The 24,946-nt window shown below is 37.5% G+C and overlaps 2 protein-coding genes and 1 long non-coding RNA gene across 6 annotated transcripts; 2 read left to right on the plus strand and 1 right to left on the minus strand.

The window, feature by feature from the left end:
• The first annotated feature begins 955 nt into the window (after positions 1–955).
• On the plus strand, positions 956–18,894 carry LOC125673729 (uncharacterized). Of its 4 annotated transcripts, XR_008801398.1 has the most exons (6): positions 956–1,119; positions 5,415–5,558; positions 8,847–8,958; positions 9,095–9,631; positions 15,082–15,185; positions 18,781–18,894. XR_008801398.1 is itself a non-coding variant. In XM_056159348.1 (5 exons), exons 1-4 carry the CDS (start codon positions 2,498–2,500, stop codon positions 15,112–15,114), a joined length of 366 nt encoding a protein of 121 aa, XP_056015323.1. In that variant the 5' UTR covers positions 1,545–2,497; the 3' UTR covers positions 15,115–15,185; positions 18,781–18,894. The 4 variants fall into 4 exon arrangements, 1 of the variants encoding a protein (XP_056015323.1); XR_008801399.1 differs by lacking the exon at positions 9,095–9,631; XM_056159348.1 differs by lacking the exons at positions 956–1,119; positions 9,095–9,631 and adding an exon at positions 1,545–2,574.
• A 30-nt stretch (positions 18,895–18,924) lies between these two features.
• Positions 18,925–22,096, minus strand: LOC130052980 (uncharacterized). The gene has a single exon (XM_056159347.1). The coding sequence runs from the start codon at positions 22,094–22,096 to the stop codon at positions 20,441–20,443; it is 1,656 nt and encodes a 551-aa protein (XP_056015322.1). The 3' UTR covers positions 18,925–20,440.
• Positions 22,097–22,125: 29 nt separating this feature from the next.
• Positions 22,126–23,229, plus strand: LOC125673748 (uncharacterized). Its single transcript, XR_008801401.1, has 2 exons — positions 22,126–23,055; positions 23,133–23,229. It is a non-coding gene; the product is annotated as an uncharacterized LOC125673748 (long non-coding RNA).
• Positions 23,230–24,946: the final 1,717 nt, after the last annotated feature.

Below are 24,946 nucleotides of genomic sequence, written 5' to 3' on the forward strand. Positions count from 1 at the left end.
TGATTTCTGATTGTTTAATCTATAATACATGTATAAAGATGGAGAGAGAAAATACGATGATAATTGCATTGTATAGGGGACGTTAGAAATTAAAATATTCTAGGTGCGAGTCAATGCTATCAAAACTCAGGTATACTGGGGCTTTCCTCGAGATCTGAAGACTGCTGGTCATCATTAGCCATGATTGTTATCAAAACATCTTTCTCGGGTAGCTGTAGACCATGGTCTCTGCAAACGTCAATCAACCTAAGCTCTATTGTTAAAAGTTTGATTGACCAGCGGCTTATCATTGATCGCGACACAGGTAAAATTTGGGGGCGTTAACTTAAAGTTGGGTCTTTAAGGTGGGTCCTTAGTCCTGGATTTTTGGGGTGTAGGTAGCATTTTTTCCTCTTTTTTTTTTTTAATCAATAAATTACCATTCAGAGTAATGAAAAAATGCAAATTAGTTAAGGATTTCCATATTAATTTTCATTACAGACATTACTGAAGTCATGTACCCTTATGTAGATTTTTATGAAATTCATTGGAAACAGTTATTTGTCGTTATTTTAAAATTAAAACAACAAGAAATTTTTGTAATTGCATTTATTTATCAAGAAACATGTCAATAACTAAAACACATGTCATTTTTAATATGTTCATCAAGTTTTAGAATAATAAGTGCAGAATTATTGAATTAGCGTTATTCTCCAAAATGTTAAAAAACGAATAAATGTGGACACAATTTCCTTATAGCATAGTTTACATATCATTTTTTCTGTTTATATTAGTAGATGTACATCTATTATAGCTATTTATGGGGGGGGGGGGGGGGATCATACCTTTCCTTAACAATTTCAAATTTATAGCTTCTAGAGTATGTATACCCCCATAAAAAACCGAAGTCTGACACCATACAGCGGATCAAGTGTACGTCTTCGATTCCTCTCTTTTTGGTAGAACACCCCATTTCATAATTTGCTGGATCCGCCACTGATTTATTATCAAGAAATACAACTCCTTCCACGTTAAAAATTCTACAAGAGTTGTCTATCTTTATGAAGCAGAAGACACTTGCTGTGAAAAGAAAAATGGATGGCGAATCTGAAGGAAAGTTTATTTTAGGCCTAGTTGCAGGTACTCAACAAATGTGACTGTCAGGTACAGTACCTTTAAGTATTACTGAATTACTAGTTATTTACCTATAGGCCTATACATACCAGATCTAGGCTATACAAGATATTTTATATTGACCAAATTTATAATAAGGGGCACGCGGTAAATGTAGTACGGCCGAAACCCGATAGTCCCGGACAACGATTTTTGCATGATTTCTCTCTTAATAGGCCTAGTAGATAGAATGACATTAATTTCTGAGGAATTAATAATTGACCAATCCGAATCAATGGCCCCGGAAGTTATTGTTAACTTGCTTCACAAAGAAACTGAACATTTTTACTTATAATTATTATCTCTAGTGTTCATGATGAAATATGCTTGTGTCATTCTCTACCCAGAGTTCCGTGCGTAACGCGCCCTCTGGTGAGAGAATGATGCTTGTGTGTAAAAGTAGCTGGTAGTCCCTAATACATCACAATGTTGTGCATTCAACAAAAAGATTTAAAATCCTAAAAACCGGTATAGATCTAAATGATCATTATGTTTTTACATTGATTCTTTACTGTTTCCATGAAAACATAAAACCTCTTTACTTTAAAGGATCCATATATTTTGTTTCTCAGTAGGTGTCAAAAAGAGAAATTTGAGTTGATTCTAGAGATGGTTTCCATTAATTGTAATTAACCTCTCATATTTTTATATTGACAAGCATACACTGTTTGTCTCCAACCTCCTGCACATCACAATGAAAGCATACTGACTTCAGGTCCTGTATACCTTCCCTTTATTTAATTAATGTGTAGAAATGCGGAGTTTAGTTATACTCTTCCTTTGATCAAAGTTATTAGCTCACCTGAATAAGCTTTCTGATCGCCTGTTGTCTACTGTCTGTCTGTAAACTTTTTACATTTTCAACTTCTCCAGAATCACAGGGCCAATTTCAACCAAACTTGGCAAAAAGCATACTTTGGTGAAGGACTTTCAAGGTTCATGCACCATTCAAAGGGGAGATAATCACAAAAATGCAAAAATAGGGTGGGGTTATTTAAAAATCTTCTCATCAAAAACCACAAGGACAGAAAAGCTGATATTGACATGAAAGCTTTCTGACATAGTGCAGATTCAAGTTTGTTAAAACCATGACCCCTGTGTGGGGTGGGGCCACAATAGGGGATCAAAATCTTTGAAAATGTTCTTCTCGAGAACCTCTGGGCAAGGAAAGTACAAATTTTCATGAAAGCTTCCTGACATAGTGTAGATTCAAGTTTATTAAAAACATGACCCCAGGGTATGATTGGGCCACATCGCGCCAGGGTGGTGGAGCAGTACCTTCAGCAGGAGATGATTGTACATATGGACTGGCCAGCGCGCTCGCAGGACTTGAACCCGATTGAGCATGTATGGAACATGCTGTAGGTTGCCCTTTCACGCCGTAGAGCACAACCCACGACATGGCAACCCTCAGCTCAACAGGTACAGGGTTAGATTATTTTATTATGCCCCCCCCCCCCCCCCTTCAAAGAAGAGGGGCATATTGTCGGTCGGTCGGTCAGTCGGTAGACCACATGTTGTCTGCTCAATATCTTGAGAACCATTCACTTGATGATAATGATATTTCATATGTGGGTTGGTTATGATTAGAAGAGGACCCCTATTGTTTTTCAGGTCAAAAAGTCAAAGGTCAGGGGTCAATCTAGTCTGGACATAGGAATATAATGTCCGCTAAATATCTTGAGAACCCTTTGCTTGACAGACGTCAAACTTGGTACACTGGTACATCTTCAGGAGAAGATGACCCTTATTGATTTTGAGGTCACATGGTCAAGGGTCAAGCTGGACATAGGAATATACTGTCTGTTCAATATCTTGAGAACCCTTTGCTTGACAGACATCAAACTTGGTACACTGGTACATCTTTAGGAGAAGATGACCTCTATTGATTTTGAGGTCACATGGTCAAAGGTCAAGGGTCAAACTGGACATAGGAATATACTGTCCATTCAATATCTTGAGAACCCTTTGCTTGACAGACATCAAACTTAGTACAGTGGTTAGTGGTGTTCCAATCATCTATTATAATCGAACATCAGTCGATTGTTGACAAATTCTAAGCGCTCGATTATGAAAATTGTATTCCAATTATTCGGTTTTTAGATTTTGTTTTCTCAACGACTAGTTTTTGAAGAATATTCCTACCGTGACTTATTTAGCAATCTAAATGCACAGGGGCTTCTTATCCATTTTGTTCTCAACCTATATTTATATATAGATTGAGAACAAAATGGATAAGAAGCCCCTGTTCCATAAATGTTTTATTTATTGTAACGGTGGCACACCCGAATGCGAAAGTATCCATACACAGGGAATAAAGCATGTTCGCTTGGTCAGATACTGAGATAGACGTACTTTGATTCAGGCATATAAACGAAGGACCATTAATGATTATCAAAGAGAATCTTGATACTAGCAAAGCCATGTGGGAATTACGCATATAAAAAACGCTTTCAAAGGCCACTATTACTCTGCACATGCGGATCGTGTTTTCAGTTGGTGACAATAAATCTCTTTTGATTTATCTGTTTTAATTTTGTTTTTAATAAAATGAATTTCTTTCCTCATTTTGCTTTGCTGAACGTTAGGCCCTTATTATATTTTAATTCAGCCGGATCATCGTCAGTTAATGACATTTAACTTTGATATACAGGCCGTAACTGAAGCAAACGATATCTGTTTTTTGGCGACTTTTATATATGTAATTAAAAGAAGAAAAAAAATACACGCAGAAAATATTCACTTTAACACTCTCTCAGCTATAGAAACAACAAATATAAGCATAGAAAATATTTATTTACACTTTTTTAGTACTTATGTACTTAAATTACTTTAATTATTATAGAATTTTTCTATGTTCGATTATAATCGATAATTATTTAGGTGTACAGTAAACCAATCATTGATTATGAAATTCTCACTGATTCCCATCACTAACAGTGGTGTATATTCAGGAGAAGATGACTCCTATTGATTTTGAGGTCACATGGTCAAAGGTCAAGGGTCAAACTGGACATAGTAATACACTGTCCACTCAATATCTTGATTACCATTTTGCTTGACAGACATCAAATTTGGTACACTGGTACATCTTCAGGAGAAGATGACCCATATTGATTTTGAGGTCAAAAGTCAATTGTTGAACTGGACATAGTAATATATTGTCTCCTATATTTTAAGAATTATTTGCTTGATTGACACCAAACTTGGTACACTGGTACAGCATAAGGAGTAGATGACCCCTATTGATTTTTAGGTCACATAGTCAATCCACTCTGGACATAGGAAGATATTGTCTGCTCAATATTTTGAATTGATGATTATGACTACTATCAATTAAATGATGTGTGTGTATAACCCTTTTCTATTTTGCACCATGGGGGGCATATGTGTTTTACAAACATCTCTTGTTTATTTTTATTTCCTGGTCACTTGGTCAGTTTTCAACTTAGATTTTTACTGGTCATTTCAGAACTTTTACTGCCCCTTTGAACCAATGCATATTATGAAATCAACGGGCTTAGATTTCATGATTGAATAAAATAAAACACTTTCATTAACAAAATATTCTTAGAATTAAAACATATATTGTTAAACTAACATTATATATATATATATTTATATATATTATACCTCCCTCCCTCCCACCTACCTACCTACCTACCTACCTAGTCAACTGCTACCAAATAATTAAGGAACAAAAATATATTTAGAAACTTTAAAAGATAAGTAGTCTTACTTATATTAAACATGTTGAAGGATAATAATAGGTAATAAACATAATCAAAATGAAATAATATAAATAAAATCAGAGCTTAATTAATATTTTAAAACAATAGATCATGATGACTAGAAATAAACTGTAATAAGATTACTCTTAAGCACTATGGTCACTATGAAAATAAGTCTGGGGGTCTTCTTCATAGACAACAGTCGGTATCATCTTCTTTTTGTCATCGTCATCGAGGAAGTGACCATATATTCAACTAAGTTAATTCTTTTTCACCATTTTAATTATTCCGTGCTTTGAGGTGACAGTTTCATTGAAGAAGTATACAGTTTGTGTTGCTAGTCGTAAGAGTGACATACTTGAATACAGGGGTTATTGTACATGTCATCACTCTAAACAGGGATAATTACAGGTAGACACTCGTTTCTCCTGAGAGTCTTGACATGCACCAGCTCACAACATCTGTGACTCAATCATTGAACAGCCCCAATCACATTCTAATTTGATCATAATTTATCAATGAATTTTTTAGGGACGTGTATGTGTTTGTGGGCAGAAGTTTCCTTAACTCACCAGCCCATCATTACCTGCTAGTGGAGGCTGAACACTTTTATAAACATTGCTGGAGTGTAGCAATCAGTGGGAATCCTCATCTACCCTATGAAGAGTCAGAGAAGTATTTGTTTTCTTGTAATAAGTTTAGACTCAGGAAAGAGCATGACTCTGGTGACCTATTACAGTTACCTCCCTTAGACTATGTGAATTATGATACAACACTAATAGTCTTGTTAATGATGTTATTCTACATAATGTATGAATGTTGTAAATTTGGTCATAAGTCAAAAGATATATGTAAGTTTTATAACTGTAGTGCACACATTATTTCAGTTTACATACAATTCTCTACATATATCTATATATTTAACAGTAGATTTTAGTAAATTTTATTTCCATATAATTATCAACATATATCTACATATTTAGCAGTAGATTTCAGTTTACATATATTATCTACATATTTAACAGTATATTTCAGTTTACATATAATTATCAACATATATCTACATATTTAGCAGTAGGTTTCAGTTTACATAATTATATTATCTACATATATCTACATATTTAGCAGCAGATTTCAGTTTACATATGATCTAAATATTTAACAGTAGATTTCTGTTTACATATAATTATCAACATATATCTACATATTTAGCAGTATATTTCAGTTTACATATAATTATCAACATATATCTACATATTTAGAAGTAGGTTTCAGTTTACATAATTATATTATCTACATATATCTACATATTTAGCAGCAGATTTCAGTTTACATTAGCTGCAATAATGTAGCCCTATCCAATTTTTTTTAATTCTGACGTTTTCGGGATAGGGCTACAATTCCATAGGATCTCCGTAATGGTGCAAAATAATTTTATAAATAACCGATAATAAACTCTGTGTATTAGTCCCAAATGTTGTTTACACCAAAAGGAGTACCAACTTTGTGCTCGGGCATGTCTAATAAAGGTGTTTTTCATTAAATACAATGTACATCATGCAAAATTCTTCGTCTGCTCCGCCATGCTTGTTATCGCGAGATCTCGTAGGTGGATCTAATGAAAAACCTAAGCATTGACAATCAGCGCGAAAATGTAGTTACTCGAGCCACTTCGACAAAGAAAGGAAAATCATATTGTTGCAGAAAGAATTTACACTCGGCTGTTCGGTTTTTAACTTGATATTAAATTCAAACCTTTTCAATACCGACGAAATAGCTTTCGCCTCCATACTTTTCCATTGAAGTAAATACTACCTTATATGGCATATGCAAATGACTTGACAATCGGAAGTTTATACTTCAGTACATCAAACATGGCGCACAAATATGAATCGAGAAATTGGAATTTATCGAAATTGTTGAAAACGGTAGAATAGAGCCTCACAAACCTTAAGTTGCAGGTTGTAAATTTATATATTGACTAAGAAACATAGAATATCATTTTATTTACGTAAAGAAAGTCAGCAAATGTTTAGAATGAGCGCAAATGTTGCGGGAGTGAATCACTCCCGCATTTGCACCATTACGGAGATCCTAAGGAGTTGTAGCCCTCTCCTAAAAAAAAAAAAAAAAAAAAAAAAAATCAGAGAGGGCTACATTATTGCAGCTAAGTTTACATATGATCTAAATATTTAACAGTAGATTTCTGTTTACAAAAATTATAATTATCTACATATTTAGAGTAGATTTCGTGTACCTGACTTTCTAGGAATGCAATTTTAGGTTACCTGAGTGACTCTGGTGACGTACTGCTATTGGTATGCATCCATCGTGTGTCGTCTGTCGTACATTAACAATTGAACATTTTTATATACCTGTCTTTTGATGAAAGTAATTCGGTACAGCAATGTCTGTATGTCTGTCTATAGATGGGACATATTATGGTACAGCAATGTCTGTATGTCCATCTGTAGATGGGACGTATTATGGTACAGCAATGTCTGTATGTCCGTTTGTAGATGGGACGTATTATGGTACAGTAATGTCTGTATGTCCGTCTATAGATGGGACATATTATGGTACAGCAATATCTGTATGTCCATCTGTAGATGGGACATATTATGGTACAGCAATGTCTGTATGTCCGTTTGTAGATGGGACGTATTATGGTACAGTAATGTCTGTATATTCGTCTGTAGATGGGACGTATTACGGTACAGCAATGTCTGTATGTCTGTCTGTAGATTGGACATATTATGGTACATGTATATCAATATCTGTATGCCCGTCTGTAGATGGGGCGTATTATGGTACAGCATTGTCTGTATATTCCTCTGTATAATGGGACATATTACGGTACAGCAATGTCTGTATGTCCGTCTGTAGATGGGACATATTATGGTGTATCAATGTATGTATGTCCGTCTGTAGATGGGACATATTATGGTGTATCAATGTCTGTATGTCCGTCTGTAGATGGGACATATTATGGTGTAGCAATGTCTGTATGTCCGTCTGTAGATGGGACGTATTATGGTGTAGCAATGTCTGTATGTCCGTCTGTAGATGGGACATATTATGGTGTATCAATGTATGTCCGTCTGTAGATGGGACATATTATGGTGTATCAATGTCTGTATGTCCGTCTGTAGATGGGACGTATTATGGTACTGCATTGTGTGTATGTCCGTCTGTAGTTGGGACATATTATGGTATGAAAGCAATGTCTGTATGTCCGTCTGTTTGGATAATATGTAGGAGGTTCCACCTTCTGAACACTTTGTTATGATGTATGAAAAGTCCTCTAATTCAAAATGTAAAATTGATTGCCCCTTAGCCAGAGTGAGGCTGTAACACATTGGTCCTTTGTCAAATTCAGGCTCTATGGCTGGGTCAATATAAGATTGATTGATTGAATCTTGTTTAACATCTCTCGAGAATTTTTCACTCACATGGAGACGCTTATATGGAGATGTCACCAAGACCGATAAAGGTTTTCAAATTTTATGAGGGTTCTTTAGCTTGCCACACCCACTGAGAGATGGGACATCCATTTTTAAGCTCATCTCTGAGGACCCGTGACATTCACTACTGATGCCGAGCGTTTGGCGATGGAACTGTCACTACCTGTTTTAACGACTTAAAGTCTGTTGCGGCCGGGTTTTGAACCCTGACTTTCTGAAGGGGGGGGGGGGGGGGGGCACTCTAACCTCTAGACCACAGCTGCGGTTCCAATATAAGAAAGTTAGCGTAGATTTTGTATCCTAGTGTTACCTTTAACTAATACTCAGGTGACCAATTATGCCTGCGAGTCCCCCCTTTATATTTTGTCACGAAACTGATAGAGTTAGTTTGCCTGCCAAAATTATCTTTAAAAAAATACTTACGATTTTTAACTTGAACAAAATTTCACCTGTCCAATTCCTGGTCATTCCAGCACTCATTTCCACTTTGGTTTTTCAGCTTCCTGAGCCTAATTGTGATGGTGGCACCCTGGCCACAGGGGCATTTCCTGTCCCTTAAAAAGAGAAGGAGGTTACCTTACAATCTGATCCATATCTGGAGACAGTGTTTGGTATGGAGCTGGTAAAACTGTCATGTTTTTAATTCACTTAAGTTGTAAGTTAAAGCGAACTTTTCTGATCATCACTCTTCTGTTTTCCGTCTGTCCTTTCATCTGTAAACTTAACACAGCTTCTCTACATTCACAGGGCCAGATTTCTACCAAATTTTGTACAGAATATCCTTGGGTTCAAATGAAGGGCCTTGCCTCCTTCAAAAGTGACTGAGATAAGAAATGGCAAAAACTAGGATGGGGTCATTTAAAAATCTTCTCATGAACCACTGGGCTAGAAACATGAACCACTGAGTAAGAAACATGAACCACTGAGTTAGAAACATGAACCACTGAGTTAGAAACATGAACCACTGAGCTAGAAACATGAACCACTGGGCTAGAAACATGAACCACTGAGCTAGAAACATGAACCACTGGGCTAGAAACATGAACCACTGGGCTAGAAACATGAACCACTGAGTTAGAAACATGAACCACTGAGTTAGAAACACGAACCACTGAGCTAGAAACATGAACCACTGAGTTAGAAATATGAACCACTGAACTAGAAACATGAACCACTGAGCTAGAACCATGAACCACTGAGCTAGAAAAATGAACCACTGGGCTAGAGATATGAACCACTGAGCTAGAAACGATGAGCGATGTTGTGAAGCCTTCCTGACATATGGTAAATTCTGAATTGTTTGAATTAGGGGATGGGATAGGGACAGATTAGGTGATCAAAATTTTACACATTATTTTTTTTTATAAAGGCCATGATTTGTCATATTGATACATTATGTAAGCATTCTCTGGTAATGCTGATTCAAATTTCTTCAAATCATGACCCCAGTCCTGTGGGGGTAGGGTAGGGTCACAAAAGGAAATCAATGTTTTACATGGGAATTATGGGGAGAAATATTTAAGAATTATGTTGTTCTCAAGAACAGTAGGTCCATGATTGATGTGTAATCCTCCTCAAGTAGTGCAGATTTGAGTGTGTTTTAATCGTGGTCCTGGGAGGTAGTTTGATTAAGGCCACAGAAGGGGATTAACATTTGCATTGTAATAGATAGTCCGATGCCCTTTCTGAAATTTGCGCTGGGAGGTGAGGGGGTGGAGAACTATTTTCAGAACTTTACGTTTGGAAGTGAAGGGATGGATAGCTATATTCTGAACTCTTTGTTGGTAGGTGAGGGGGTGGAGAACTATTTTCTGAACTTAACGTTGGGAGGTGAGGGGTGGATAGCTATTTTCTGAACTTTGCTTTGGTGGGTGAGGGGGCGGAGAACTATTTTCTGAAATTAATGTTGGGGGATAAGGGGATGGAGAACTATTTTCTGCAATTCACTTTTTAAGGTAAGGGGGATGGAGAATTGTTTTCTGAACTTTGCATTGGGAGATGAGGGGGTAAAGAACTATTTTCTGAACTTTGCGTTGGGAGGTGAGGACTATTTTATTAAGTTAATTCTGGAAGATGAGGGGATGGAGATTATTTTCTGAAATTCACGTTTTAATTTGAGGGGGTCGAGAACTATTTTCCGCACTTAACATTGAAAGGTAATGAGTTGGCATTTTTTTTTCTGAACTTTACGTTTGGAGGTGAAGGGATGGATAGCTATATTCTGAACTCTTTGCTTTGGTGGGTGAGGGGGCGGAGAACTATTTTCTGAACTTTACGCTGGGAGGTGAGAGGGTGGAGAACTATTTTCTAAACTTTACGTTGGGTGGTGAGGGGTTGAGAACTAATTTCTTAACTTAACATTGGGAGGTGAGGAGTGGAGAACTATTTTCGTAACTTGAGTTTGGGAGGTGAGGGGGTGGAAAACTATCTTCTGAATTTCACATTGAGAGGTGAGGGGTAGAGAACCATTTTCTGAGCTTTGCGTTAGGAGGTGAGGGGATGGAGAACTATTATGAAATTTACGTTGGGAGGTGAGGGGTGGAGAACTATTTCTTGAACTTTGCGTCGGGAGGTGAGCGGGTGGAGAACTATATTCTTAATTTCACGTTTGGAAAGTGAGGGGATGTAGAACTGTTTTCTGAACTTTACATTGGGAGTTGAGGGGTGGAGAACTACTTTCTGAATTTGATGTTTGAAAGTGAGGGGGTGGAGAACTATTTTCTGAATTTTACATTGGGAGTTGAAGGGGTGGAGAACTATTTTTGGAACTTAACATTGGTAGGTGAGAGGGTGAAACTATTTTCTGAACTTTGCGTTTGAAGGTGAGGGGATGGAGAAGTATTTTCTTAACTTTTTGTTGGATGGTGAAAGGGTGGATAGCTATTTTCTGAACTTTGCGTTGGTAGGTGAGGGGGCGGAGAACTATTTTCTGAACTTAAAGTTAATGGAGAAATATTTTCTGAAATTTACTTTTTAAGGTGAAGGGTTGGAGAACCATTTTCTGAACTTTGCATTGGGAGGTGTGGGGAGGGGTGGAGAACTATTTTTTGAACTTTGCGTTGGGAGGTGAGGGGTTGGAGAATTATTTTCTGAATTTTACGTTGGAAGGTTAGGGGATGGAGAACTATTTTCTGAACTTTATCTTGGGAAGTGAGGGGGTGGAGAACTAATTTTTTAACTTTACGTTGGGAGGTGAGGAGTGGAGAACTATTTTTGTAACTTGACTTTGTGAGGTGAGGGGGTGGAGAACTATTTTCTGAACTTTTCGTTTGGTGGTGAAGGGGTGGAGAACTATTTTCTGAACTTTTCGTTTGGTGGTGAAGGGGTGGAGAACTATTTTCTGAACTTGATGTTGGGAGGTGAGGGGATGGAAAACTATTTTTCTGAACTTTGCGTTGGGAGGTGAGGGGTTGGAGAACTATTATGAAATTTACGTTGGAAGGTGAGGGGTGGAGAACTATTTTCGTCACTTTTTGTTGGGAGTTGAGGGAATGAAGAATTATTTTCTGAACTTTGCGTCGGGAGGTGAGCGGGTGGAGAACTATATTCTTAATTTCACATTTGGAAGGTGAGGGGATGTAGAACTGTTTTCTGAACTTTATCTTGGGAAGTGAGGGGGTGGAGAACTAATTTTTTAACTTTACGTTGGGAGGTGAGGAGTGGAGAACGATTTTCGTAACTCGACTTTGGGAGGTGAGGGGGTGGAGAACAATTTTCTGAACTTTACGTTGGGAGGTGAGGGCGTGGAGAACTAATTTCTTAACTTAACATTGATAGGTGAGGAGTGGAGAACTATTTTTGTAACTTGACTTTGTGAGGTGAGGGGGTGCAGAACTATTTTCTGAACTTTTCGTTTGGTGGTGAAGGGGTGGAGAACTATTTTCTGAACTTGATGTTGGGAGGTGAGAGGATGGAAAACTATTTTTCTGAACTTTGCGTTGGGAGGTGAGGGGTTTGAGAACTATTTTCTGAACTTTGTGTTGGGAGGTGAGGGGGTGGAGAACTATTTTCTGAATTTTACGTTGAGAGGTGAGGGGTAGAGAACCATTTTCTGAACTTTGCGTTAGGAGATGAGGGGATGGAGAACTATTATGAAATTTACGTTGGGAGGTGAGGGGTGGAGAACTATTTTCGTCACTTTTTATTGGGAGTTGAGGGAGTGGAGAACTATTTTCTGAACTTTGCGTCGGGAGGTGAGCGGGTGGAGAACTATATTCTTAATTTCACATTTGGAAGGTGAGGGGATGTAGAACTGTTTTCTGAACTTTACATTGGGAGTTGAGGGGTGGAGAATACTTTCTGAATTTGATGTTGGAAAGTGAGGGGGTGGAGAACTATTTTCTGAATTTTACATTGGGAGTTGAAGGAGTGGAGAACTATTTTTGGAACTTAACGTTGGGAGGTGAGGGGTGGAGAACTATTATCTGAAATTTATGGTGGGATATGAGGGGGTGAAGAACTAATTTCTTAACTTAACGTTGGGAGGTGAGGGAGTGATGAGTTGGCAATTTATTTTCTGAACTTGATGTTTGAAGGTGAGGGAATGGAGAACCATTTTTTGAACTTTACGTTGGTAGGTGAGGGGTGGAGAACTATTTTCTGAAGTTTACATTGGGAAGTGAGGGGGCGGAGATTTAATTTCTTAACCTAACGTTGAGAGGTAAGGAGTTGAGAACTATTTTCGTAACTTGACTTTGGGAGAACTATTTTCTGAACTTTTCGTTTGGTGGTGAAGGGGTGGAGAACTAATTGTTTAACTTAACATTGATTGGTGAGGAGTGGAGAACTATTTTCGTAACTTGACTTTTGGAGATGAGGGGGTAGAGAACTATTTTCTGAATTTTATGTTGGGAGGTGAAGGTGTTGAGAACTAATTTCTTAACTTAACGTTGAGAGGTGATGAGTTGTCAATTTATTTTCTGAACGTTACATTGGGAGGTGAGGGGTGGAGAACCATTTTTTTAGCTTTATGTTGAAAGGTGAGGGATGGAGGACTTTTTTCGTTATTTTTCGTTCTGGGGTTTAGGGGGTGGAGAGCTATTTTCTGAAGTTTGTCGGGAGGTGAGCGGATGGAGAACTATTTTATTAATTTTACATTTTGGAGGTGAGGGGATGTAGAACTATTTTCTGAACTTTTACATGGGGAGTTGAGAGGGAGGAGATCTATTTTCTGAACTTCATGTTCGGAGGTGAGGAGTGGAGAACTATTTTTTGAATTTGACGTTGGGAGTTGAGGGGGTGGAGAACTATTCTCTGAACTTAACGTTGGGAGGTGAGAGGGTGGAGAACTATTTTCTGAACTTTGTGTTGCGAGGTGAGGGGTTGGAGAACTATTTTATTAACTTAATTTTGGGAGATGATGGAAAGGAGATTATTTTATGAACTTCACGTTCTGAGGTGAGGAGTCGAGAACTATTTTCTGAACTTTACATTGGGAGTGGAGGGGGTGGTGATCTATTTTCTGAACTTCATGTTCGGAGGTGAGGAGTGGAGAACTATTTTCTGAACTTGACGTTGGGATTCGAGGGGATGGCGAACTATTTATGAAATTTACCTTGGGAGATGAGGGGTGGAGATCTATTTTCGTCACTTTTCTTTGGAAGTTGAGAGGGTGGAGAACTATTTTCTTAATTTTACGTTTGGAGGTGAGGGGATGTAGATCTATTTTCTGAACTTTACATGGGGAGTTGGGAGGGTGGAGATATAATTTCTGAACTTTACGTTCTGAGGTGAGGAATGGAGAACTGTTTTCTGAACTTTACATTGGGAGTTGAGGAGATGGAGAACTATTTTCTGAACTTAACGTTGGGAGGTGAGAGTGTGGAACTATTTTCTGAACTTTGAGTTGGGAGGTGAGGGGTTGGAGAACTATTTTATTAACTTAATTTTGGGAGATGAGGGGATGGAGATTATTTTCTGAAATTCGCTTTTTAAGGTGAGGGGGTGGAGAACTAATTTCTGAACTTAACGTTGAGAAGTGATGAGTTGGCAATTTATTTTCTGAACTTGATGTTGGCAGGGTATGGGGTAGATAGCTATTTTGTGAACTTAATTTGGAAGTTACGGGGGTGGAGAACTATCTTCTGAACTTTGTGTTGGGAGGTGAGCGGGTGGAGAACTATTTTCTTAATTTTCATTTTAAGGTGAGGGGATGTAGAACTATTTTCTGAACTTTACATAGGGAGTTGAGGGGTAGAGAACTATTTTCTGAACTTTACATTGGAAGTTGAGGGGTAGAGAACTATTTTCTGAACTTTACATTGGAAGTTGAGGGGGTGGAGAACTATTTTCTGCACTTGATCTTGGGAAGTGAGGGGTGGAAAACTATTTTCTGAATTTTACGTATGGAGGTGATGAGGGGAACAACGTTGGGAGGTGAGTGGGGGGCGGAGGGGGGGGGGGGTTTCTGATCTTTGCGTTGGGAGGTGAGGGGATGGAAAACTATTATGAAGTTTACGTTGGGAGGTGAGGGGGTGGAGAACTATTTTCTGAACTTTACGTTTGGAGTTGAAGGGTGGAGAACTATTTTCGTTGATGATGTATAGCACTTGATGGATACAGAGACCAGATATTGTTTTATGAAAGTTTTTGCATTGTGGTTTGGTCTCATTATGGTACGTTCAAAATGATTACATGGAATTTTGTAGACGTCTGTGTTCTAAAGACATTATATAATGGTATGGAGAGGTCATTATTTGGTTTTCCAATCCTTTATATGAGAATAAATTTTGCAGGATAAAGGTTACTGGAGAAGCCTGGCTGATTGACGAGAATAAATTTCCTGAGACTCTGGCATATTGTAGGACTTGGAGAGCTCTCTTGCTGTAGAAAATGTCAGGTTTGTTAATGAAGTCATGTAAAATGTTCCATTTTTATGCCTCCACTATGAAATGACACGGACATGTAGTGTTGACCTGTTTATGTCATTCCGTTCTTCTGTCATTCTGTCATTTCATCATAATTCAGTTTCCAATTATCATCTCTTCTATTGATGTACATATTCCACTGAAATTTGGTATAAAGATACATTATGACAAAACCCAAATTAAGTTATGCTTGTGTGGTTTCTAACAGAGTTGTGCCCCTTAGACTTAGAAAAAATTAAATAATTCATAGTTTCCACCCATTATACCCCATGCAAATGATCACAATTCACTATTTCCCACCATCCAATGTTGCACAGCGGGGGCATCAGTCCTGTTAGGACAGTTATAGTTATCTCTGTCATACATGAACATTTTGAATTGATATTTCAGAAATGAATATATCATAAAATTCATGCAGGTCATTGACAAGTTACTCTATGCATGGTTTCAGTCAGATTGTTTTGACAGAGTTGTGCCCCTTGGACTTAGAAATCTTGAACAGTTTTGTTCATTACCTCAGTCATGCATGGAAATTTTGAATTGAAGTTCAGGATATGGATACTTTTGATATGGGAATATGCAGGTCAAGTTTGTATTTGGTTTTGGTCGAATAAGTTTCGGAGGTCAGGAATTGAGCCACTTGGACTTTTTAAACATAGATATGGCATGAGAATACACATGGTTTTAGTCGGATAAATATTGTCAGAGTAATGGCCCTTGAGTGGATGAAATTGTATTGCTATGACACATTTAATTGTTCGTTTTGGTTTTGGTCAAATAATTGTTTTAGGAATTCAGTCACTTGGACTTTCAAACTTAAGATATGTGTTCAGAATACACCGTTTAAGTTCTATATGGGTTTAGTTGGATAAATTTTGTCAGAGTAATGGCCCTTGTATGGCTATGACACATTCTATCGTTCTTTTTGAAAAGACTATGAAAGTATCGGGGATAAAAGTTAAAGTAAAAGAAAATCATCAATAACAGAGAAAAGAAGTATGGTCATTGACCTATAAGTGATGAATTGACCATGAGTAATTAACTCTCTACAATTAGCGTGGACATATTATAAATGCATCACTATGTATTCTTGTACAAATTGATTGAAGAATTCAAGATGAAGTGATTGGTTGTACAGAATTTTTAAAGTTCTCTCAGATCCAGGGAAACATAAGGTCAGTCTGCTGGACTTAAACCTAAAGCTGTAGAATGTCATAAACATCTGGTAAAACACCAATATACAATTGTAGGGGGAAGGGGCAGTGGGAGTCACTTATCAACAAAGGTGTGGGGGTATATTAGAATCAACCCGGTTTGCTGCAGGGAGTATAATAAGTCCGTCCATCCATCTGTAGATGCAATGGTATCCGGGCTCTAAAGTGTTATCCTTTCCACCTAGTCACCATATCATACCTATGGATTACCCATGGGACGAAGATGTTCCCTATTGATTTTGGGGTTAAAAGGTCAAAGCTTAAGCACACTCTTAGAGAAGAGACTACCCATGGTTTTGTCATGTGCTTTCTTTTTTACACTCAGGAAATAGGTACCCATTAACAACACCCTTTGGGAGATTGGGGTAAGCAGGAGGTATTCTTAGTAAGCATTGCTCACAGTACCTCTTGTTTCACTTTGATAAATGGCTGGTTAGTCTTACTCTGTGTACCAAAAGCAGGGGGCATTGGTCCCATATGAACTGTATGATGACTCCATTTCCCATGAATATTGCAGACATAGTTACTAGTATTTGGTACATAACAGGGAATACAATGGACTAGATATGAATTCAAACCCAGTGTCTCTCTAGTCAGGTGCTCTCCGAATCTCTAGTCAGGTGCTCTCTGAATATCTAGTCAGGTGCTCTCAGAATCTCTGGACAGGTGCTCTCTAGTCAAGTACTCTCAGAATTTCTAGACAGGTGCTCTCAGAATCTCTAGACAGGTGCTCTCAGAATCTCTAGACAGGTGCTCTAAGGAGTAGCACAGAACCACTCTCACACCAAGTTAAATTGTCAATTCTGAAAGGTAATTCATCATGCACATATAAAAAAAAGTTTTGTGGGCCACTTTGCTTATCTGAATCAAGGTGAATCCCCTGTTATGCAGCTGTTGTGATCTTTAAATTGATTGATTGATGTTTTCCGCCACACTCAACAATTTTTTAGTTATATGGTGGCGCCCAGTTTTTATTGGTGGAAGAGAGAACCCAGATACAATGTACCTGGGAAGAGACCACCGACCTTTCGAAAGTAAACTGGGAAACTTTCTCACTTACCGGCGCAAGCGGGATTCGAACCCACGCCGACAGAGGTGAGAGGCCGTGTGATTTTGAGAGTGATGCTCTAACCACTCGGCCACGGAGTAAATCTTTATTGTTGCCCACCGCAACACAAAGAAAAAATACCGGTGTCTGTCCGTCCCACGTGACTTTGTGGACACAACTGGAAAACTGCTCAATGGATTTTGTTCAAATTTTGTAGGATTGTTAGTCATCATTTATAGTGTATCATGTTGTGTCGACATTTTGATTTAACAAATTTTATAGGGGTTATGGGACTTTGTTGAATTTGCACATTCTACACTATAGAAAGATTTGTGGGCGCAACTCCTCAGAAACTGCTGAACAGATTTTGTTCATATTTTTGTAGGATTCTTAGTCACCATGTGTAGTTGATCATATTACGCCGCCATTTTGATTCAACAAATTTCATGGGACTTTGTTGAATCTGTACACGCTTTACTAAAGGAACAATTTGTCGATGCAACTCCTCAGAAACCACTCAACAGATTTTGTTCAAATTTTTTAGGATTGTTATTCACCATATGTAGTTGATCGTATTCCACAGCAATTTTGATTTTATAAATTTTACAGGAGTTATAGGACTTTTGTGCATCAATTTTGTCGATGGTGGTGGACATGGCTACACATAGTAACCTTGTTCCTATAAAAAGTATAAACTCATATTGTGACCCCAATAGAGCCCAAAAGGGCACTACATAACCATGATACAAGGTCAAAGATCATGGTATGAAATGGAAGGCCTCGCCATAAGAAGTACATAAACAAAGTATGAAAACCTAAAACAGTATATATTGTCTTTAACTTTTCTTACTAGTAAGTCAAGATCAAGGTTACAAGCTGAAAAACTCTGGTAGCAAATAAAGGTGATGTCACAAGAAATGCATTAAATGAAAGTTCTATCATTCAACATTCAAAAGTTATGAGCAAGTTTTAGTTTCAATCAATAGTTAACAAATTGTGTGAATTTTCAAGGTCAAGGCCACAAGGTCAAACATCACTATATCAAACAAAGAGTCTTTCCTTAGGAATCTATATCTGTACAAAATGTTAAAGCCCCACATTGAATAGTTCTGGAGATATAACCTTGCTTATGTTATCTTAAAAGTAGGTCAGACTCCAAGATCAAGGTCACATATACAAACATGTAAACATACGATACTGTAATAGACTGGACTTTTTGAAAATAATTTTAAAAGTTCTGAAATGCAGACAATTCTTGACAATACAGTTTGACATGAATACACTTTGTCTGTGTTGATTTTGTAGGAACTGTGGAGTGTTGTGACCTTGTTGGTGGTAAACAGAAGACTGTGACCTTGAATCTGAAGATCTGTGATGGAGGATGTTTGGGGTCACTGCTACAATACTATAAATCTAAGTAAGTACTCAGTAATAATGTAAGATTGTAACTCTAAATCATGTTTATCTATCATATATCCACATAAAAAATAGCACACAAAATTAAGGATATAATTAACAAACAGAATAACATTCCATCAGCTGTTCATCACATGAAAACAAGTATACACGTACATGTAAGTACTCAGTTGTGAATGTACTATAATTCAAGACTACACACAAAATACTGACTATAACTATAATTCCTAAGTACTTCACTATAACTGATTTACCTTCATCAAATTGTATTCAGTGACTCACATGTGTTTAAAGAATTGTATAGAAATCAGAAACTAGTAACACAATTAAATTTGTAATTGGACCAAAAAATTAATAAGTAGTTTCTCAGGTGAAAAATTAAAATCTTGATGAGGCAGGCTGGTTGTTTTTACTTGGCTGTGGCATGAGTTATCTTTTGTTTTTATGTTGACTGTAGCATGAAACAATGGATTTGATCAAAAAGATACCTTAAATTTTATAAAAGTTTCTGAAACTTTTACATAAATATCTATAACACAAGTGTTACCTCATTTACTTAAATAAACTAATATAGATTTTATAAAAATCCACGTGGATAATTTTCAACAGATGTGATGGGGCCTGAGAAACTGTTGATTAATTATTTGGCCTTAGTATACTAAGATAAATCATGTTTCATTAATTATAATAATACAGATATTGTAAGATATAATTACTAAACAGCAGTGAGAGACTAATGTTCTATCCTTACACACACCAACACAAGTACACAACTACTGTGTCAATAGATAAGTATATGTAATTAGTATACTAAGATTAACAGTGTCTCATTAATTATAATACAGATATTGTAAGATATAATTACTAAACAGCAGTGAGAGACTAATGTTCTATCCTTACACACACCAACACAAGTACACAACTACTGTGTCAATAGATAAGTATATGTAATTAGTATACTAAGATTAACAGTGTCTCATTAATTATAATACAGATATTGTAAGATATAATTACTAAACAGCAGTGAGAGACTAATGTTCTATCCTTACACACACCAACACAAGTACACAACTACTGTGTCAATAGATAAGTATATGTAATTAGTATACTAAGATTAACAGTGTCTCATTAATTATAATACAGATATTGTAAGATATAATTACTAAACAGCAGTGAGAGACTAATGTTCTATCCTTACACACACCAACACAAGTACACAACTACTGTGTCAATAGATAAGTATATGTAATTAGTATACTAAGATTAACAGTGTCTCATTAATTATAATACAGATATTGTAAGATATAATTACTAAACAGCAGTGAGAGACTAGTGTTCTATCCTTACACACACAAACACAAGAACATGTTAATTACACATCACAAACTCAGGGCTGTAATTAACAAGGAACTGTAATTAACACAGAACTGTAATTAACATGGCACTGTAATTAACACAAGGCTGTAAATTGCACTGTGTTTAGAAATGTAATTAACACTGTGTAGAGCTGTAATTAACACCGTGGTGAGATCTGTAATTAACACTGTGTTTATAGATACTGAATTTTCTTCACTTTATTATCTACATTAGCCACAAAGAGGTTGTCTCTGATGTCCACACATAAACCACATGGACCGCGTAAACCACAGTGAATGTAGCGGAGGAACTGTCCGTCCTGATCTAGGATGTGGATACGCTGATTGTCACAGTCTGCTGTCAGGATGTGACTCTGGCTGTCTGTAGTGATGCCGACTGGATCAAATGATTGCTTGGTATTAGAGGGATGACCAGTGTATCTAAATCGGAGTTTTCCTGACTGATTGACCACCACTACTGCACTAGCTTCACAGTCAGCCACACAGATATCCAGGTTCCTGTTCTCACTGAGGTATTTAATGTTACCAGATGAGTAGAGAGGACGACCCTGATCATCAAACTGAATGCTTTGTTTCTCTGTGGAGCCGGAGTAACGCACGACTTTGGATTGTTCTCCATCATCACTGTCCATGGTAACCAGGAGATGGTTAGAGGCGGTACAGCAGACAAAGAGAGGGTACCACCCCTGTAGTGTGATCACGGTCTGTATCTGTTTATTCCTAACTAAGTTTATAGTGTTATCATTATAGTCAGTATAAACAAGATCTCCGTCCCGTGTCACTGCTATGTCCTGTGGTTCGTACCCTGACTTGGTTTGTATTGATGTCAGTAGTTTACCCCGGAGGTTGAGGAGCTCCATGATTTCGTTATCCCCGCATGTCCAGACTTGATCTTCACTCAGACAGCTAACACTGCGTGGTCTATACCCAGTGTCTGTGGTGGCGGTGAGGCGCGGCTCATCAAGTAATGGTTTGACTGGAGGAGACGATACAGCTTCTGCTGACTTCATTGTGTCGCCATGTTCTATGTTAATGGATAATGGCGACAGAGAACCGAACATTTCATTGAGCTGATCTTTGTTTATTTTCTGAGGAGAGAAACTCGGTAATGTGACTCGGACTTTAGGCGGTAATGTTCTAAATTCGGAATTCCTAGATTTGTAAGATGAGGTTAAGGAGACGTCATTGGAGTCCAGTATTTTCTTCAGGTCCTGAATGATCTGTCTGAGTTCTGTAATTCGGTTTGTAATTTCATCTGTATTTTTATTGAGAGCGGCCAGGTGTTTGTTTTTCATCTCCGTAATGTCGGATTTCCTCTTGTTGACAATGGCGGTAATCTCCCGGTGTAAGAGTTCTCCTTGTTGATCGGCGGCTGTTGTCAGTTTCCCGTAATTCGTTTCTAACTCGGCTTTCTCAGTTTGGACACCGGACGCCATTTCTTCATATTGCGGGTAAATTCTGGTCTCGAGTTCCTCTAAATCTTTTTGTAAACTTTCTGTTTTAGATCCGAGTTTTTTCATAACATCTGAAAATTTGTGACCTTCATGTTCACCTGAGGTGACGCAGGTAGAACAGACAGGAATGTCACATTTCTCACAGAACATTTCACAATGTTTTTCGGCGTGTTTCGGACATTTTGGGTAGTTAGGGGTAGACTTGATGTGTTTTATAAAGGGCACGACATTGTGATCTTTAGAGGAATCGGAGAGATGTTTACCGACACAGATAACACAGAGATTTATATGACAAAGTTTACAGTGACTCTGTAGGGGGGCAGTTTTACAGAGGTCACACAGTAGGACGTCCTGGGCACTGCGCCGGGGATGCATTTCTGAGCTCGGGGTCACACGAGAAGTTCACTGTCAATAAAAAGATGAATCTTGATGAAAGATTTTGTCAGGAAACTACGGACATTAATTTTAATATTTTTAAATTGGACTGATATGTATTTGGCATCGATGTACGAAACCCTCTCCCCCTTCTCAGAATAGTATGAAATTATAATTTAAGTGAAGAGATCTATCTCATTGATCACTTGAATATTGATATTAATGACACAGCAATGTCAGAAGGTGTATATAAAATTTTGTCTCACCTGTAAATCCAACATGGCCTCCCTGTTCTTTCGACCTCCAGTCTAGTCCTGTGCGGCTTGTATACACTGCGTGATATCTCGTGTTTAAATAGCTTTAAAGTTTGTTTGACCTAGTTCATGTCGGTGACGTCAGTTGATAGGGTCTAATACTCTATACTTGTTTTCTTTCATAAAAGAAACATAAATTGTATTGCACACACAGACCTGATACAATGTATGTACTGTACAATCTAATTCACTTATGATCGTAGGTGAATGGATCAAAAGATTTAATTTTTGATTAGATTGAATATATATATAAATTCTAAATTCCTTCATTACACCCGTGTATATTGAAATTCGACCCCATGTACAAAGACGGCGATATCAATTAGGGGGGGGGGGGGTTAGGCCTCTTTCTCACACAAACAAACACCCACGCGCACACACACTCACCCAGACCTCTAACTTTACATATTTAGGATTCTTTATCGTGCTAAAGCATTAGATATCGCAGCGCGCTGGCTCGCTCTGAGTGCTCAGTGACGCCATTTTTGTTTACATGCGATACAACTCGGATTAATCATGACTTATAGAAAAAATCCGTTCTGTTGCTAATTTGTTTGTGCTTGTGAATGACGTGTCTTTTACATATGAAACTCGGATTTTCCAATCGAAGTAAACCCTTGAGTTGATTGCGTTACGCGCACCCTGGTGAGATAATGGTATGCTACACTGCAATATGTTACACATTTGTGGTTTGTTAATATTTCACCTTTTTTCTGTTGTAGGTTGAGTTGAGTGGAATATTAAGCCTCCAGATGTCTATGTACATGTACACGTGTATGATTAAAATTTTGTTGCACTCGCGGAAGCGAGCTTATCCTATATCACGTGTTCCGAGTTTTATTTCATGAATATCTTGGGTGAATTAGAACATGAATCAAGAAAAAATGTTTGTAATAAGGGAAATTCTATGCTATTTGTATTATGGAGGTTTATATATGATCAGAGAAAGCAACAATCCCCTGAAACGACTATGCTACATGCCTGTTCCTTTAAACTCAAATTTCAGATTGGCCGATATTTTGTTTTGACCACGTTTAAAGAGGATGAGTGCAATGCATGTCATATACAACTAAGGCTGACTGGAGATGTCTGAGAGTTGAATTGAACAAGAACTGAACTTGATATTCTATCTCAATACCAGGGGTGTGATTTTTCCTGTTTTCAGAGGAAATCCTCTGATTTGTTCTGTTTTCGAAAACTGAAACGCTCTGGATTTGATCTAAAGTGGCAGAAAGGGATATTTTCCCAGGTAGGGTGAGGTGTTTTCCTCCCCTTTTTGATCGGTTTTCCTCTGATATCTGAGGAATCAGTCACATTCCTACAATACGTTCATCTGAATATAAAAAGAATTATATTATAAGTGTCACATGACAAATAACTCATTTGTTAGAAATGTTACTCGCGATAAGCTTTTATTCTAACTATGTAAACATGCGCATCATATTAATGTAGCATATATAGTTATCCTACTGGACTTTTGCGAGAAGTGCTGACTTGTACAGTCAAAGGAGGACTTGTACATTTAAACCTGCGTATGGCATGGAAGCACGATATCGTTGAATATATGAATATCGAATTATTGACATACATAGTATAGCGGGCAGTACATAGTGAAAATCAACTGCCTCGCTCTTGAGCTAGCTTTTCTAGTGATTTCTCTGGATCACGCAAGTTAAGCAAAGACGAGCGTGTTCAGATCTCTGCACGTTTCAAAATGGTGACAGCGTAGTCATGGTAGTGACTTATTCTCTTTAGAGAAGTCGAGAGGCATAGCCTACATCGATGTAGGCTATGCCTCTCGACTTCTCCAAAGAGAATACGTAGTGATTCAGGTGTTTGGTGAGATGCCTGCTTCAGGCAGAGTCTCTGTAGCAACCACTACTGATAAATTTCGCATTAACGGATGCGTTTGCGTTCGTTAAGATAAATTATTCACTAATGAAAAACTTTTTTTTTTTCATTGGAGGACAGACAAATCGTCCACTATTCTTAAAAACTTATATCGGAAAATATGCAGTTTCATCCACAAATGATAAAAAAAGAAAATGCATTAGCGGTTGAATTTTACATTTATCATTGATGTTCTTGAATTTTATAGCATTGGTACGAAATCAACGCGCTTGATGAGGTATGCAGGCGTAAAGCGGCACAGTTCATACCCACGTGTTTATTTCAAAAATGAAAGTAGCAATTTTAAAACATATTTCCGACAATACTTTGAATTGCATTTATTGATCCCTACAACAGATTTACTTTTGTAATGCCCATTGTTGTTTTCTGAATAAGGATATTTACAAAAAGTACAAAAACATGGGTATACATCAACATAGGCATTGAAAACTCGGAGACGATGGAAGTGATTCTCACCACCCCCTCCTTTTGTTATTAACGTATTAAGATTTGCATCTGTATGTATGAACCCCATCTCTAAAAAGTTAACTATGTAAAACTTATACGGTGCCAATTTTGATGCACCAGATGCGCATTTCGACAAATAATGTCTCTTCAGTGATGCTCAACCGAAATGTTTGAAATC

This window comes from Ostrea edulis, chromosome 3 (assembly GCF_947568905.1).
Source record: "Ostrea edulis chromosome 3, xbOstEdul1.1, whole genome shotgun sequence".
NCBI classification, from domain to species: Eukaryota; Metazoa; Mollusca; class Bivalvia; order Ostreida; family Ostreidae; genus Ostrea; species Ostrea edulis.

What these genes read in the sequence shown, in the direction of transcription:
- LOC125673729 (XM_056159348.1), top strand. Translation starts at nt 2,498, where the DNA reads ATGTATGGAACATGCTGTAGGTTGCCCTTTCACGCCGTAGAGCACAAC. An exon ending in GGCAACCCTCAGCTCAACAG is followed by an intron (nt 2,575 to 5,414) that starts GTACAGGGTTAG and finishes TGAATTTTTTAG; the next exon opens with GGACGTGTATGTGTTTGTGG. An exon ending in CCCTATGAAGAGTCAGAGAA is followed by an intron (nt 5,559 to 8,846) that starts GTATTTGTTTTC and finishes TTGGTTTTTCAG; the next exon opens with CTTCCTGAGCCTAATTGTGA.
- LOC130052980 (XM_056159347.1), bottom strand. Translation starts at nt 22,096, where the DNA reads ATGCATCCCCGGCGCAGTGCCCAGGACGTCCTACTGTGTGACCTCTGT.